Source organism: Akebia trifoliata, chromosome 1 (genome assembly GCF_017979445.1).
Source record: "Akebia trifoliata isolate Shusen 1 chromosome 1, ASM1797944v1, whole genome shotgun sequence".
Taxonomy (NCBI): domain Eukaryota; kingdom Viridiplantae; phylum Streptophyta; class Magnoliopsida; order Ranunculales; family Lardizabalaceae; genus Akebia; species Akebia trifoliata.
In genome coordinates this window covers 22,462,713-22,480,068 of record NC_141375.1, presented here as the reverse complement: position 1 = coordinate 22,480,068, position 17,356 = coordinate 22,462,713, and the positions used below count along the sequence as shown (strand labels likewise).

The following is a 17,356-nucleotide window of genomic DNA, read 5'->3' as shown; positions in this document are numbered from 1 at the left end:
TTTTTAGGAGTATAGGTTTTATTTTTAGTTATTTGTAACAACACACCAGAGATTGCAAGAGCATGCACATTGTAAAACCCTGAGTTTTCAATTCGTATCTAGAGAAAAAATAAATAGTAAAATTTTCAGAAAATCTTGAAAGTGGGACTTAGGGTAAAACTTTAAGATATTTCTGATCATTTTTAATAGAATCTGACCTCACCATTGAATTCAAAATGATTGAAAAATATACTTTAACCTGTAAGCATGCTCAAGTGTGAGTCCAAATATGAAAGTTGCAAAATCCTCGATTATCAAGTCGGACCAGGTTAAAATAGTGACTTTTTACTAAAGCAAGAATTATAAAAATTGGATTACACTATTGAGTTCATAATGAAAAATTATTGAACATGGACTATTTATTTATTATTTTTGGAGATCAGAAAGTCGAATTATCGTCAAAAACGAAAACAACATCAATTTTAGGGGTCACCTCAGGCAAAAAATGTAAATTTTTGTTGGAGATAGAATTTGTGAAAAATTGACTATACCATTAGATTCAGAATGAAAAATTAGGCGTAATAGAGTATTCATTTGTCAGTTTTGGAGTCCGAATGGTCAAGTTATCATCGATCAAAACAATAGGTAAAATACCGATTTTGTCCCAAATTTCATATAAATAAAATTTTAATAATTTTTTTTACACTTCGTCTTCTCCAACCCATCCAACAGCCAACGCGTTATATAAAAAAAATTTGTTTTTTTTTTTGTTAAACTTCCACCTCAGATCTCTCGCAAACGGCTCGCCGTCGACAACTGACGTAGAAGGAAAAAACGTCCACAGCCTCGACATCTACAAAATCCACCCAATATTTTTTTATTTTAATTTCATTTTTATTTGATATCGTCAAAAATCAGTCGTATTTATATACAGAGATTTCAAAGCGTCGACCTCGAATTTCATCGATTTCAGGGTCAAACCGTCATATGTCGCAGAAGAGAGAAATGACGACGACATCGAGATCTTCAAAATCATCAGGTCAGTTTCGAAAATCAATCGTCTGGAAGTACGAGTTACCTCAATTTCCGCGCATGTGTTTCAAGTCATTTGCATAGAAATTGTAAGAACTCTCAATTTCTATTAGTAATCATAGATTGTGAAAATTACATTTAGGATTTTATCGAAAATTTGTTATGTATTTCTAAAATATAGAATTCTTTTGTTATTTCAAAATTCACGTCAGAAATTGCATGTTTGATATGTTTAATTGTATTTTTTAACAAATTATATGTGGATAGGATATTTTAACGGGTTATTTCCATCAATTGGGTCTTGTACACTGCTCGGACCCCATTTTGATATAAAATTTATATTATTTTTCAATATTATTGATAAAAATAAATTTTATAGTTGGAAAATGTGATTTAATATTCAATAAACTCATATTGAGTTGATGAATATAAAAAAATAGATATTTTATTGAAGAGATTGAAATTTGTAAAAATCGAAAAAAGGAAAAAAGGGTATGAAAAAATGTTAGAGTCACACCCGAGGTGATGTTTGCATTTTACGTAGTTGTGTTGTGTGTAGTTTGGTGAACAGATGTCTAGGGATAATATTGTTGGTTACATGTTTATTTAAATTTTTGTTAGCACAAGGCGATGTTTACTTTTCCTTTATGTTATTTATTTTAGGCCGGGTGGCCACACTTGCATGGGAGGAAATTGGATATCCATTCTCAACCTTGTATTGTTAATTTCTCTTTTGTTTTCAAATGAAAGTAATATATATATATAGCTATTTTGTGAGTTGTTAAAGAGTCTGTGAATGTTTGAAGGGATAGTGCGTCATATCATCTGGAGTGGTGTACTATCTTGGGATGTACGGTAGGGACCACGAGCTCATACGTGGTATGAGACGCGTATGAGAGTGGAGTCACAATTGGAATCTGGGATATTCCTCTCTATCTTTACCAGTGAACTTGTAATGTAAAGGTGGTCGTATATGAATGGTTTGTATATTTGAGAATCACATGTACGCCTGATAGGCATAGACGAAGATGATTAGTCAGTGATCACTAACAATCTATAGTAGTCGATCGTTCTGACACATCGAAAAAAAACCAATTGCTTACGGTCACATCAAACGGTCAGCCTGAGCAAGATAAATGGTCAATCAAACGTGGTAAATGCAGCGATCGACTACAAAATCAGGAACTAAAAGCCAGAGAAGAATTGTAACATCATGTCCCGACTGGGAATGATCCAGTCGTGAATTCCAACTCTCTAATTCCAATACTCCACCATTGTGTATTATGTATATGTTGTCTTATTTTGATATATAAGATGAAATGCTTGTTTAATGTTTCCATTTGATCAATTAAAATTATATAAAAAGAAAATATTATAGTGAGTACTGTTGATGGATGTAATGTGAGCTTTAAAATATTTAGTTGCTCATCCCTGGCTATATGCACCAGTTAATCGTAGTTTCTTCTTCTTTAAAACTTTGTATATTTAAAATGATTCAGTATGTTTATAGTTTTAGGTTAGGAGAGGTTATTGGTAGAAATTATTTTCTTCCTGACTGGATAACCATTGTTACTCACATTTTCTTTCTCCATTTTTTTAGTTTCAGATCTGGAGCTTGTCAAAGCAGGTGTAGAACATGAGTGAAGACTATCTGGTAGGTCAGATAGACGACCAGAGTCCGTTACCTGGTGAGTACTGGGGCTATACACCCTAGTGGGTTGATTTGTCAAGGAGTAGTATAGATTTTATCCTGAACGTTAAGATTTTTGTTAGAGTGTGAAGTTTTGTATAATCTTATATATTAATTCCTTCTTCCGCACTCTGATCTATCGTACGATATTAAATGTATATAGACTTCCGCTAGTTATTATGTTATGTTTGTATATGCGGGATTGTATGTTGTTTATTAGGTGCAGGTTGAATGCCTTGGAATACTAACATAAACAGAGAAGACCATGCCGAAATTTTGAGATGCCACTTAGTACCTCAAGATCTGACATGGGGATTTGTGTTAGCGTTTGGCGGGGTGCCACACACATATTAGACCTATCAAATTAAAATTTTAAGAAATATCAAAGCGGGTAAGAATAAAATATTATAAGACTCCAACTAAATACTGAAAGATTTTCTATCAAAAAAGACATATGACATGACCATTTTATTAGTTTATTGTCGGTCTAAATCATCTACCAAAAAGAAATGTAAGACCACTTTAGAGAGCACGACTAGAGCTACATCTGCTGAACCGTTTCCATCTGATTGGGAGATACTAGGAATCCTTATGGTTACGAGAATCTAGCTAAGAAGCAAGTGGTATAGAAAAAGTTGGTCATAGTAAAAAAGTCAAATCCAAAGTTCAAATTGTGATTGAAGATGATCTATTTAAAATTCAGTTATGGATCTAATGTACGTTATTTGATACTTCTTTAATACATCAATAATAACAATCCTTTAATCCATGGTGATGAAGCATATAAGCTATAAAGTAAAATAAATAATATATGTTTACTAGTTGGTTGATCAAGGCATTAGCGTGACTCGCTATAGAAAAGTGACAATCATTATACTATTGAGTAAGTTGATGTTGTAAGTTCTTTAGGATCACATCTTAATATCCAACGATTTGATATTATAGACCAACATTGTCGAAAAAGCCCCAGTTGTACTCCTTGACGGTTCTATTAGAGTTCTTAGTTAAAGAAGATTAAGAAAAAAAAAAAGAGAAATTAAGAAGAAGAGTTTAGCAAAAAAAAAAAGATTGGAATTTATTAATATTGTTCGATTTATAATAAAGTTTTTCCACCTATACAATGATTCATCACAATTATATGCCAACTTTGGTTTCAATTCTAAAATAAAATAATCTTAATTTAATTCTAAAACCTAATTAAACTTGTACTAAACTCCTAATAAACTTATAATAGAAACATTATAAATTAATAACAAATAAAATTGACAAACTAATATAAATATGAAACTAATTAATAGAGATCCTAACATCTACCCCTTCCCTTTAAAATGGTGTCTTCAAATATGAAAAATCTTGTTAACAACGTCATCCTTAAATGTATCTACACAATTATCAATGGAGAGAATATTAGCATCCAAAATGAGTATTTGAAGTTTCTTGCAACGATGACTTGATTTGAATTGTTTATTATAATTGAAACAAAGACCTTTGGATCACCAGTTTACTTGCGTTGTTGGAGAAATTCGTTGAATAGGAAGAAATCTAGGTGGAATTGGCCCAAATAACAATCGTGCAGGATCCATGGGTGTTGGTTCAGTAAGAGTAGGAACAATAGTTAGACAATTGAAATTCACTCGAGAGAGTTAATTTTATTCTCATCATAGTCACGGATTCATCCTGAAATTTTGTAAATTCAAAAGCTTGTATAAGGGTAGCAGGTTTTCACATTTGAATTCCTACTCATAATTTGTTATACAAACTCTAACCAAAACAATTAATAAGGAAGTCTTTTGTGATTCTCTTGTTCGACCAATTGCTTAAATTCCAATTGATAATCATTAGCAGTCCCCCATTTGACTCAACTTGGAAAGAGCTTCACCAAGACTATAAAATATTATTATTAGTCATAACTTATTTTTTCATACCAGTCATTTTTATTATAAATCAAATATATTTTGTTATTATCTTCGTAAAATACCTCATAGTGAACCTATGATTATGCATCCTATATCAGGTTCTAGAATAGAAGATGGGTAAACCACATGCCACATCTGAGACACCTAAGTTGCATGCGGAATCATCCAATAAGAAGTGTTGTTAAATAGTATATGTGAGCATATGCGACCAACACATATTGTTTGCATATGCGGCGGCTTATACTACAAAAAAATGGAAAAAAAAAAAATAAGAATATAAAAATATAAAATGTGCATAATAATTACGGCACAAATTTCATATTTTCATTCATAAATTGTAATTCATACACCAAAACATACAAGTAATAGAATAAAAATAGTCAACAATACATCAAATAGCCAAATAGTCATACAAATACATGAAATACTCACAAAATTGTTTAAATAACTAACTCTAATTATACCAAATAATGATATAAAAAAAATTTAATGAATAATACCCCCACAAATAGATCAAAACACAATCGTTTGATGAATCTCTAAAGAAAAATCAGTTAGTTGTGTGGTTTCGACTCAACTTTGATAGGATTTTTCGATATGGATTGTTTCGATAGGGCTTTTATATGCTTGTAATCAGTAGGAGGGAAAAATTGCATTTGTTCGATGAGTGTTAGGTGGGTATATGCAATAAAACGTAATAAAAGCTAAAAGGGTATTTACTTACTTACACATTATTGGCATTTAACATTTAACTGGGTGTGACAAACAAAAAAGTGAATGTAAATAGCGCCCCCTTTAAACATGTATGACTACATTTTGGTAAATATTAGAGGTATCAATATTTTCAAACATGTGACATGCTCCTAGCCCAAGGTCTTCTTATCTAAGGTAATTTAAATTACCTAAATACCCCCATTTACTTCCTCTAGGCGAGCATTCCTTGATTTTCTCAAAAAAAAACTCAACTTATGTTTTACCCTCATTTACAATATTATGATTTCATTTTTCTATAACATCAATTTTTTTGAGAAGGATGGATTTTTCGATAGAAAAATCAAAGATTTTCACAAGATATTCAAGTTAGAATTAAATATATTAAAAAGAGTTTATTCTAGAGGTCAACAGTTTGAAAATAATTGTATTTTTGGCTGAAATCATCTTTAATATTAAAATTTGAAGTCCTTCAACTTTTAAACTTCAAGAACAAGAAAAATCTCTTGAAAAAGTAGGATGAAATTTCAAGTGAAAAAAAAAATCAAAGATTTTCTACAAGATATTAAATACGATGGATTGAATAGGTTAAAAATACGATGGATTGAATAGGTTAAAAATAATTTTCACTAGAAGTTACCAGCCTAATGATGATATATTTTCGGGTAGAAACACGAAGGAGTTTTAATTAGTGGTTAAAGACAAGACCATGTAAGGGTATTTAAGTCATTTTACATTAGTTACTCGTACAAAACCTAGGTAATAGGGGTATATCAAATATTCACAATAACGTGGAGGGTTAAACACAAAATAAAAAAACAAAAAAGATAATAAAAAAGTGGAAGAGGAAACCCATTTCGTAAGAAAGCCTCTTCACATCTCATCTACCATAAACCCTAACTGTTCTCAGCCAATTGAAGCCTTTTGTCTCTCCTTGTTCGCTTCGGTTCTTGTTCGGATTTGGGAGAAATCGAACAAATTTGAAGGATTTGTTAACCAAGGAGAAGTAATCTTACCTTTCTGTCGAAGATCTCGGTGAAAATCGCCGGATATCTGACTTACAATTGCCGTGATCTGACACAGAAATCGGTCATCCATGGCAGCTCTCAAGTATCTGGAATCTCAGCGTGACGCACATCCCGAGCAGGCAGAGTGGTTCAATTCGTTGGCAGATTTGTATGAGAAGAAGCTCTGGCATCAGCTCACTCTCAAGCTCGAGCAGTTCGTCTCTCTTCCTGTATTTCAGGTCTGTTTTATTTTTTAGATTGATATTAACTTTTTTTTTTAGTTTTTTCTTCACTTAGATTTCTAAGGGTGGAATTTTTTGACCTAGATTTTGGGGGTTCAAATCTTGGAACTATGTATTTGTGATTGATTGTTGAGAAAATTAGGGTTGTTCTTGTTTTGATTTAGGGAAAGTGAGAGACATCACTTCGAATTCAATGTAAAAGAGATAATAATGTATGATTTTTCACAGTTAAACTAAGTTCTTAAAGCTGTTACAGTTTGTTCAATCTCATTGTTTGTTGGAACACCTCTATGTATTTGTGACCAATTGTTGAGAAGATTAGGTTTCTTGTTTCAATTTAGGAAAAGTGAGAGACATTAATCCAAAATCAATGCAAAATTGGGATGAATGCATGGTTTTATTAAGTTATTAAACAATCCTATACTGTCACAGATTGTTTTCAATGACATGTTTCCAGGAAGATTCGCGATAAACTGATGCTCTTGTCGTGGCAGTGCACAAACCATGAATCTTTTTCTTCGGGATACACAAGGAAAAGATATATGGTTTTGTGCACTGCCACGACAAGAGTGTCAGTTTATCAATTAGTCTTCCAGGAATACCTACAGCTTGGTTTGGCTTAAAAGTTAACCGGGAAAAAAAATTATTGACTTCTGTAGAATTTGAATCATATTTTGTAGTTTTTTCTTCTTTCTTCTCTTTCAGATCCTCAATGTGCCCTTAAAAAAGGGTAATGTGAAAGAGGTTAATATATTAGTTGCTGGGCTAAAAATGAATCACTCAGTTTTCTTTGAAGATCAAGGAATCAATCGGATAATAATGTCATTAGGAAGAAGTCTTCTATAGAGGGAAATGGAGAGGAAATTTTGCCATAGATTATTATCTCATTCCATTGTAGCGGCTTGACCAGTAACCAATGACGAAAACTCAAAAATCTATGGTTTCCTGGTTCAACCTCATTGTGCATAGTGCAGTTCCTGCTTGTATATTGTATTTGGTAAAAGAAGTATCAGACATGGTGTTCCTACCTTCTTGGGTCTCTATGGACCAAGATCTGCTTCAATTATATGAGCAATACCGATCTAAAGTAGATCATATGGATGTAGAAAAGAACTTATGATTTTGATGAATTGGAAACATCTCTTTTCCATTTACCCAATTCATATCTTGGTTTCGTGTATTTCCAGAAGTAATTCATTAAAAAAATTACTATTCTTATATCAATTTTCATGACTTTAGCACTTGTTACCTTCCTTTGGATAATGGAATGTGGCATCATAGCTTTGAGTGTCAATAGATGAGGTAAGAGTTGAGTATTTGATTCCTATCAATGTTTATGGTATTTTTCTTTGCTTAATTGCACCAAATTGTTTCATGCATCGATTAAATGTGTCGATCTGGAGCTACCATATGTAGTGATTATATGCTGTATACATGTTTTTACTGATTGTTCAAAATTTTTTTTTTTCTTGTTCTGAATTTCGAATGCATATTATGAGTTGATTCTGGCAATTTTTAATCTATCCGGACTTTTTTTAAGGAACATGTCTTTACTGAAGATATGGTTTCTGATGAGTTAAATGGAGAAATAGGATTCATGTTGACCACCCCTGTAATTTGGATAAAATGTAGATGATGATTTTGTTGGACTTCTTTTCATATTTCTTTTTCAGGCTGGTGATGCTCTAATACAGTTGTATCATAATTTCATCGCTGAGTTTGAGACCAAAATCAATCTCCTCAAGCTTGCCCACTTTGCTGTCATAGTTTCTCGGCAGTATTCAGAAAAAGAAGCTGCAATTGGTTATCTTGAAGGGGTGATTGAAAAGCTTCGAGCTACTAGAGAGTTGCGTATAGAGGAGCCAATCCTTTACGTCAAGATGCAGATTGCTTCCTCAAACTTGAGAAGGGGAGCAAAAGGAGTGCAAGAAACTTTTGGAAGATGGGAAGACTATACTTGACAGCATGACTGATATTGATCCTTCGGTTTATGCAAGCTACCACTGGGTTTCATCTCAGTACTATAAGTCCCACCAGGAATTTGCAGAGTTTTATAAAAGTGCCCTTCTCTATTTGGCCTACACATCGGTAGAGTCTCTCTCGGAAACGTTCAAGCTGGTCCGTATGGTCTATACTTTTGCATTAATTTGATTACAATTTTATTTAGATTGTTCGATTTTTTGACATGTCTATTTTAGTCATTTAGAATGTTGGACAGATTTCTTGATATTGAATAGAGCTTGAAGCTTCTAAATTGAAAGCAAAAGGAGAAACTATGAAGATCAAGGAATCAATCGGATAATAATGTCATTAGGAAGAAGTCTTCTATAGAGGGAAATGGAGAGGAAATTTTGCCATAGATTATTATCTCATTCCATTGTAGCGGCTTGACCAGTAACCAATGACGAAAACTCAAAAATCTATGGTTTCCTGGTTCAACCTCATTGTGCATAGTGCAGTTCCTGCTTGTATATTGTATTTGGTAAAAGAAGTATCAGACATGGTGTTCCTACCTTCTTGGGTCTCTATGGACCAAGATCTGCTTCAATTATATGAGCAATACCGATCTAAAGTAGATCATATGGATGTAGAAAAGAACTTATGATTTTGATGAATTGGAAACATCTCTTTTCCATTTACCCAATTCATATCTTTGTTTCGTGTATTTACAGAAGTAATTCATTAAAAAAAATTACTATTCTTATATCAATTTTCATGACTTTAGCACTTGTTACCTTCCTTTGGATAATGGAATGTGGCATCATAGCTTTGAGTGTTAATAGATGAGGTAAGAGTTGAGTATTTGATTCCTATCAATGTTTATGGTATTTTTCTTTGCTTAATTGCACCAAATTGTTTCATGCATCGATTAAATGTGTCGATCTGGAGCTACCATATGTAGTGATTATATGCTGTATACATGTTTTTACTGATTGTTCAAAAAAAAAAAAATTTTCTTGTTCTGAATTTCGAATGCATATTATGAGTTGATTCTGGCAATTTTTAATCTATCCGGACTTTTTTTAAGGAACATGTCTTTACTGAAGATATGGTTTCTGATGAGTTAAATGGAGAAATAGGATTCATGTTGACCACCCCTAGATGATGATTTGTTGGACTTCTTTTCATATTTCTTTTTCAGGCTGGTGATGCTCTAATACAGTTGTATCGCTGAGTTTGAGACCAAAATCAATCTCCTCAAGCTTGCCCACTTTGCTGTCATAGTTTCTCGGCAGTATTCAGAAAAAGAAGCTGCAATTGGTTATCTTGAAGGGGTGATTGAAAAGCTTCGAGCTACTAGAGAGTTGCGTATAGAGGAGCCAATCCTTTACGTCAAGATGCAGATTGCTTCCTTCAAACTTGAGAAAGGGGAGCAAAAGGAGTGCAAGAAACTTTTGGAAGATGGGAAGACTATACTTGACAGCATGACTGATATTGATCCTTCGGTTTATGCAAGCTACCACTGGGTTTCATCTCAGTACTATAAGTCCCACCAGGAATTTGCAGAGTTTTATAAAAGTGCCCTTCTCTATTTGGCCTACACATCGGTAGAGTCTCTCTCGGAAACGTTCAAGCTGGTCCGTATGGTCTATACTTTTGCATTAATTTGATTACAATTTTATTAGATTGTCGATTTTTTGACATGTCTATTTTAGTCATTTAGAATGTTGGACAGATTTCTTGATATGATTGAGAGCTTGAAGCTTCTAAATAGTTCTTGAAAGCAAAAGGAGAAACTACATTTTACCTGATTGTTTGCCATTCGTAATAAAATCTTAAGAAGTCTTTCACAATTTTTTGGTTACTTGGCATTATAAAAGCAAATGCTAGGTTAATGTTCCTGATTGCTAGAGATTTTTTAATGATTAGATGAACAAAATGGTGTTGGGAGAAAACTATTCAAGATCAACAAAATATTGTTAAGAAACACTGCCTTCCAACTTCATGGGGAAATTTTGATGCTATTTTAGGTGCAATGTAGTAGATGCTTTAAAGATTGAGATTTACTATTCATCAATCATACATAGTTGTTTTTGAATTTATTTTTTGTGTTGTCATGTCATTTCAACTACCGGGGAGTGACAATGTTAGAATGTCAACCACTTTTAGGTGTAGTCCGTAGTTTTGGTAGAGCATATAAAAGTGAATTTCAGCTCTGGTCAAATGAAATGAGTGGAGACAGTGAGAAATAGAAAATTTCAGATACATGTTAATTTTTGTTAGTTCAATTAAAAAATTGAAAATTAATCTTCATCTTTCTCTAACAGTAATTTCTTTGCATTTGCAAAATGCAGCCACTGGTTCTTTGTGACCTTTGGATTAATGCCTGTAAAATTAATATTTAGTATCCCGTAGATCCATGCCATCCTCCATTTTGTTACATCTTTAGAATCAGACCAATTCTTTATAGGTGCCCAGTTTATGTTTTCCTGGAGTTCTTACGAGATCCTTGCATAGTTTCTGGTTATTTGGCTTTGTGGAATTCTCAAGTTTCTGTAGTATTCTCTTTTTCAGGAGTTGGCATTTGATCTGTCCCTTTCTGCTTTACTGGGAGATAACATCTACAACTTTGGAGAGCTGCTTGCGCATCCAATAGTAAGAGAAGTCTCCACATAATTTAGAATATTTTTCAATTTGAACCTTCATGGTTATTAAGAGAAGTTTGGTGATCGTGGTAACATTCTATCTGTTTTTTGGGTAACTGTTGTCTTGCCTGGATTTGCAAATATATTTGTATGTTTTTCCTGATAAGATTTTTGAATTAGGTAACCAAGTTGTCTGCAATTTATTAAGTTTTTGTCACGTAGGAATATCCTTTTCGTGTCCTGTTTTTAGGCTTCTTTCATGCAGGTCCCTCTGTTAATATATGTAGATATTTACTTTGTATGCATACGAAATGATTTGGTTTCCCACTCCCAGCAGTATTATTCTATTATACGCTCATTTCTCATGACATGTATCCTTTTTCTGTTATTCAACTAATTCGGACCCATAATAAGACTTTACTAGCTAAGCTAGCTGGCACCTGTTTCCTTTGTCTTATGACAACTGTCAACATGACATAACCTTCCTCCTTTGTCTGCAACCGGTGATGGAAGCCTTATGCCTACCCAGGAAGGGGTGGCTTTTAGCAGCAAAACTCAAGAGCTCTTCATAAAGTGGAGAGGTTTTCTTTACATGTGGCAGATGAGTTGGTGGGCCAAATTGTCTAAGCATCTCACCGCCCAGACATCTTCCCATTTGGCAATTTAAACCGAATAGCACTCCACCACTGCACCACCTTGCAAAAAGAATCATATTTGTTTCTTTTTCATGTTTTATTTAAATAACTTTTGATTTGGTAGCCTCTGAGATTTCGTACTATTTTCTAAGGTGTTTTGGGGTGAAGTGGTGTGCTCCAAGTTCTTTATGGAATTTAGTGGAAGAATGGTTGGCCATAGGGTCGGGCTTCTCGGCATTCAATAGAACTTTGGAGCATTACTCTTTTTGCAATTTTTTGGGAAATTTGGAAAGAAAGAAAGCTTAGGTCCTTTGAGGGAACGGAATCCTCGGTTCAAAACATTATTTTTTCTATCTTTTTGTGGAGCACGATCTTTGTCGAGTCAAAGGGGTCTTCTTTGAAGACTTCATAGCCAAGTGGGATTGGGTGTATATTATTGATATGTAGCTCAATTTTGCTTTTTGTTGCTTTATTTTTCTCTTTGTACTTTACTTCATGGTCTCTTCAACCATGCTATTAATAAAGATCTTTGAATTATATATAAAAAAAAAACTATAGAAATTCAACGGCCGTAATGGGTAATCAAAATTCAATACATGTTTGGGTATGACTTATCCACATGGCCAATCAATGAAGGGGAAGATTTAAGATTGTCCGTATCAGCCTCCATGTATATAGAAAACCCAGCCACTCCATGTTGACTATTGGGATGTTGCTTTAGATTTATAATATATATGTATATCTTGCATGTTTGATGGCAAGCTCTTTATCCAAAGACAAATGCACTTCTTGAGGATGGTACTTGTACAGCTAGACATGGTACTGACCCTAATAAGAGATTAACCCTTATCCAACCCACTCTGTGGTGGCTGGTGGGTAGGTTACTGGGTTGTATTCGATGCAACCCATTTCTATTCTATATAGTCCTAATTAAGCCCCTTAGTTGGGAATGGAAATTCAGATCGGTCACTTTCATCTACTGTAACCGATTTCCATGTGTCATGCATGTCCCAGGCTTTGATCTTTACTAACAACTTCTGCAGATAAAAACACTTCTTGGGACTAAAGCGGAGTGGCTCTACTATATCCTTCAAGCATTCAACTCTGGTAATTTAGTTCGCTATCAAGAACTCTGCCGTGTCCATAATGCTGCTCTGAGTGCTCAACCTGCATTGGTGGCGAATGAGAGGAAGCTACTAGAAAAGATTAACATTCTTTGCCTGATGGAAATCATCTTCAGGTATGTACCGGGTTAGCAATTTAGCAAATACCAGTTGGTTAATATGTTTTTTTTACGAAGTTGTTACTAAACCACTGGTGGACTCTTTGCAGCCGTCCCTCGGAAGATAGAACTATTCCATTAAATGTCATTGCAGAACGCACAAAGCTTTCTATAGAGGATGTGGAGTACCTTCTCATGAAGAGCCTTTCTGTAAGTCCACGTTATTCTTGAAGTCTTTTGGATAAGTAACTACTTACAAGGAATCTAGTTTATGATTTAGGCCTCATTTGTCAATGTTATTTTTATCTGGTTTCAACCAAAATAACTGTAAACCTGGTTGAGGGAAGTTCATCTTTTAATGAAACTGAAGCTCGCATGGAGACGTCTAAATTTTGGCGCAGACTAAGATGCTCCCTATTTGCAATGTATTTTGTGATAGTACAAGGGTATGTGTCGAAGTTTGACATGGGAAAGGAGTGTCAGATTCACAAATCTTGACAAAAAGTAAACATGGTCAAGATAGTTTATTTTAAACAATATAGAATAAGTACTCATTTCAATTTTAAGTAAGTATATATTTATGATATTTATGCGTTTTTTATGTCCCCATCATTTAACATACAAATAAGACAGGAGAAAACAAATACAAAAACAAAAAGAATTTCACAAGTATTGCAGTATAGTCTGAAGTGTTAGAAATTTAGAATCCAACACGTTTGACACACGTATTTCATCTGGTTAGAAGAAATCATTCAACATGGATCATTGTTCATATATGTTTTGTCATTGATATCATCTGGTACATACTCATCATGGTTCTTAACGTATATTGTCTCGTGTTGCATTTCATTCAATTGAAAAAAACGAAATGTCTGGACTGAGAAAAACCTCCGATGTCTTGTTCCAGGCATTACAAGATTGAGATGCCTTGTTCAAGGCATTCCAAGAGAAAATGCAATGAAATAGGCTGATGAAAGGAAAATGTGGGAACTTTTCTTACTAGTCACAATGTCTGTTTTTTTTTTTTTGAAAAGTAACTAGTCACAATGTCATGGTGATTGAATGAGGTTTTGGAATGAGGAGGCTTCTATTTGAGTATGGTTGCATGGCTTAGAGTGTGTGTGTGCATGTTTTTATTTATTTTTATTTTTTTAATATTGGCCCATGACATAGTAGGGGTTGATGCAAGGGTCAATAGGAAATCTCAAATTTATTTACATAATATTCTCTCTTGTTTTTTTTTCTTCTTCTATGCAAGTGAGATTAGTGGTCAATAATTAGTAGGGGAACGCAGGTTTTGAACCCAGGTCATGGTATCAATACTCACAGACTTCAACCAACTTAGCTTGTTGGCACCTGCTATAATGTACATGATCTAATATATGAATCTGTTCTCTTTAGAATTAAAAATAAACCTGGTTTCCAATCATGTTTGCACAAGGAGATCAAATCATTGCCAGTTAGTAAAACCTTGGCTGGGGTAATGGGTTTCCGTTATTTAGGGATCTTGAATTGCATCTTAGTATGAATGAAAAGGTGGGAAGCATGGGGTTGAAGTCCACATTTCCTAATCCAGCTGTAACCAATCAAGGATCTCTGATTATAGTTGATAAACGACAAAGTGTTACGCTAGCGGTGGCCTTTAAGGTTAGAGTTGACAGAGTTCTCTTGACAAATGGACTGAAAAATTAAGCATCTGAAAAGCTCATGATGAGTTTACCTTGTCACAATCCATTATAATACTCTGTAAGAAAGGTATGTAATATATGTAGGTTAAGTTAAAGTACAATTCCTCATAAGTTTAATCAAGTGTTTTTCAAATGACCAAATCCATTCAAATAGGAATCTTTCTATGGACTATTAAAACCTTCCAAAGATGTAGCATCACTTCGGTAAAATCATGGTAACTTTGGTTTGGTTTTTTCATATATATATATATAGGGTCCCGTTCAATGGCTAACTTTTTGGCAAAACATTTTTCAAAACATGAGTTAGAAGTTTTGGAATGGGCTGATTTTTGGTGAGGATGATCTCCTCACCGTAGAGATCATCCTCACCAAAAATCAGCCCATTCCAAAACTTCTAACTCATGTTTTGAAAAATGTTTTGCCAAAAAGTTAGCCATTGGACGCTACCCATATATATATATATATATATATGAAGAAAAATAAAACTGCAAGTATGATATCTTTTGTAGTGTTTCCCATTGACCTTGGTTCTCTTGTTAATCGTCATAGATAGAACTGTAGAAATGGCCTGCAATTTGACTTGAATGTTCACAATTTGACCCGATTGGTAATTTATTTTTGAAAATGCTATGGAAACTTATACTAACATTTAAAATACTTGGGGTACTTACATTGCAGGTTCATCTCATCGAAGGGATAATTGATCAAGTGGAGGGAACCGTTCATGTTTCCTGGGTACAACCAAGAGTCCTTGGTATATCCCAGATCAAATCTTTGCGAGATCGACTGGACAATTGGCTGGACAAAGTGCACACGGCTTTGTTATCTGTTGAGGCAGAAACACCCGATCTAGTGGCTTCATGATTCCCTTTTTGTTGATTGTTTTCTGTGTTCTTCGTAACAACTCGTATGGTACGTCTGAGGGAGGGTTCCAACTCTCTCATATTGGCTCTCAATTGACTGGATGCTAGCTCTCTTTTCGCCTAATCTTTCTTTATAATTATTATTTTTGTTTTCTGAGCAGCTTTGTGCTGGCTGGCTATGAGGCGTGTAGATTTTTCAATCCTCGTGATTGTTGAATCTACAACAGCATGCTGAGATAAAAATGTGGGTTGGGCATTAGAGAACTGTTGTTGCACTCCAATTAAATTTATCATTAAGCATCTCTTTTTTCTTTTTTTGTTTGTTTTTTTTTTTCGGTTGCTACATTAACATTTTATTTTTACATGCAATGTGATACAAAACCCCCCAACAGATCTCTATTTATGTCTTCTTTTTTCGGTTTAGATAACGAGACTTTTGAGGTATACAGACCTTGTAGAGCACCTACTAATCCTTGGGCACCTGTAGTCTTGTCCATCAACATGCACCGGGTAATTTTTTGGGATAAATTTCTGAGGGTGGCCCTTAAGGGGAAATTCAAACTAAAGACCTCTGCTGTCTGAGGCATGGTCTTGATTATCTCGTCAACCCTTTGGGGTTAAAAGTTGACAGCTTTGGAAATCCATGAATATGAATGTAAAAAACCAGTCCCTGTTTTAGCTGATGTTCCATCAGAACTGCCCCCATCTATCTATTTTGAGGGTACTACCACATGTATAGAAAAAAATGTGGATATCACTACCTCTTGATATGCTGTTTCAGAGGAAAACAATTTTGGCGTGTTTCTCCCATTATATTGTTGACTTTTAATAAAGTCCAGGGCAATGTGGATGAAAAGAAATTCTTTGGAGCTTGGAGACTATTTTCCAGGTAATTTTCCCAGGTTAAAAGATCTCTATTGAATGTGTGTGTTGGTCGTAGAATTCAATCTGTCGTCACAGCTTGTAAAAACTGGATTCTTAGTGCACATGGCAAATATAGTTTGCAGAAGTTTAGAGAGGCCAATTTCATGAGCTTAATCTTGATAAAAAGAAGCCCCTCGGAGGTCCACCAAGTAATTTGCGATCAAGGCCAAAAAAAAATTCCCTTTTCAGTTCTACTCACATCTTATGAATGAAGCTTAGAGGTGGTTTCTTGAAAAGTAAACGTTTTCCTTCATAATGTCTCTTCACCTTAAGCAAAAGTTTTATCGTAAAGAATATTAATCAAAGATGAAAGTTCCTACTGTTTACATATAACCCAGCCCAGAAAGGAAGTTGGTTGTAGTTGGCATCTCTAGAACATGAAAATGGCAAAAACATAATCAGGTTAGCTTGTTACAGTAGTGGCTGTTGTAGTTCAGTACATCATGCGCATGCATATATGGGTGGTGTTCTTTTGACAAAATCCTGGATAACATTCTAGACAGAGTCACCCTGTTTGCTTCTCTGAAGGTTTTGAAGTGAAAGTTACCATATGTAGAGTGTAGGGCCCAAATTTTGTTAAGAACTTAACTCTCCGTGGGCAATGAATTTTCTTTTCAAGGATTAGAATAGCTAGCAGTGAGTTGGCTTCCAATATGAGAGATTGCGTGTCCACTGACTTAGCTAATCGAATACCCTCCAAAATTGCTTTGAGTTCGTGTCAGAGGACTGATTTCCCTATAAAACATTCTGCAAGAGTACTCAGTACCTCCCCTTTAGCATTACGAACAACAACCCCTTGCCTACCAACGTCCTCTCTAAAAGAGTGGTTAGAATTCAACTTCCCGTGGCCAACTTCAAAAG

At 34.4% G+C, this 17,356-nt stretch overlaps 1 protein-coding gene across 1 annotated transcript; it reads left to right on the top strand.

Moving 5' to 3' along the window:
* Positions 1-6,154: 6,154 nt before the first annotated feature.
* Positions 6,155-15,886, top strand: LOC147410976 (26S proteasome non-ATPase regulatory subunit 13 homolog B-like). Its single transcript, XM_086442547.1, has 7 exons — positions 6,155-6,574; positions 8,251-8,423; positions 9,879-10,155; positions 11,093-11,173; positions 12,842-13,038; positions 13,131-13,230; positions 15,387-15,886. Exons 1-7 carry the CDS (start codon positions 6,425-6,427, stop codon positions 15,570-15,572), a joined length of 1,164 nt encoding a protein of 387 aa, XP_086298673.1. The 5' UTR covers positions 6,155-6,424; the 3' UTR covers positions 15,573-15,886.
* The last annotated feature ends 1,470 nt before the right edge of the window (positions 15,887-17,356 follow it).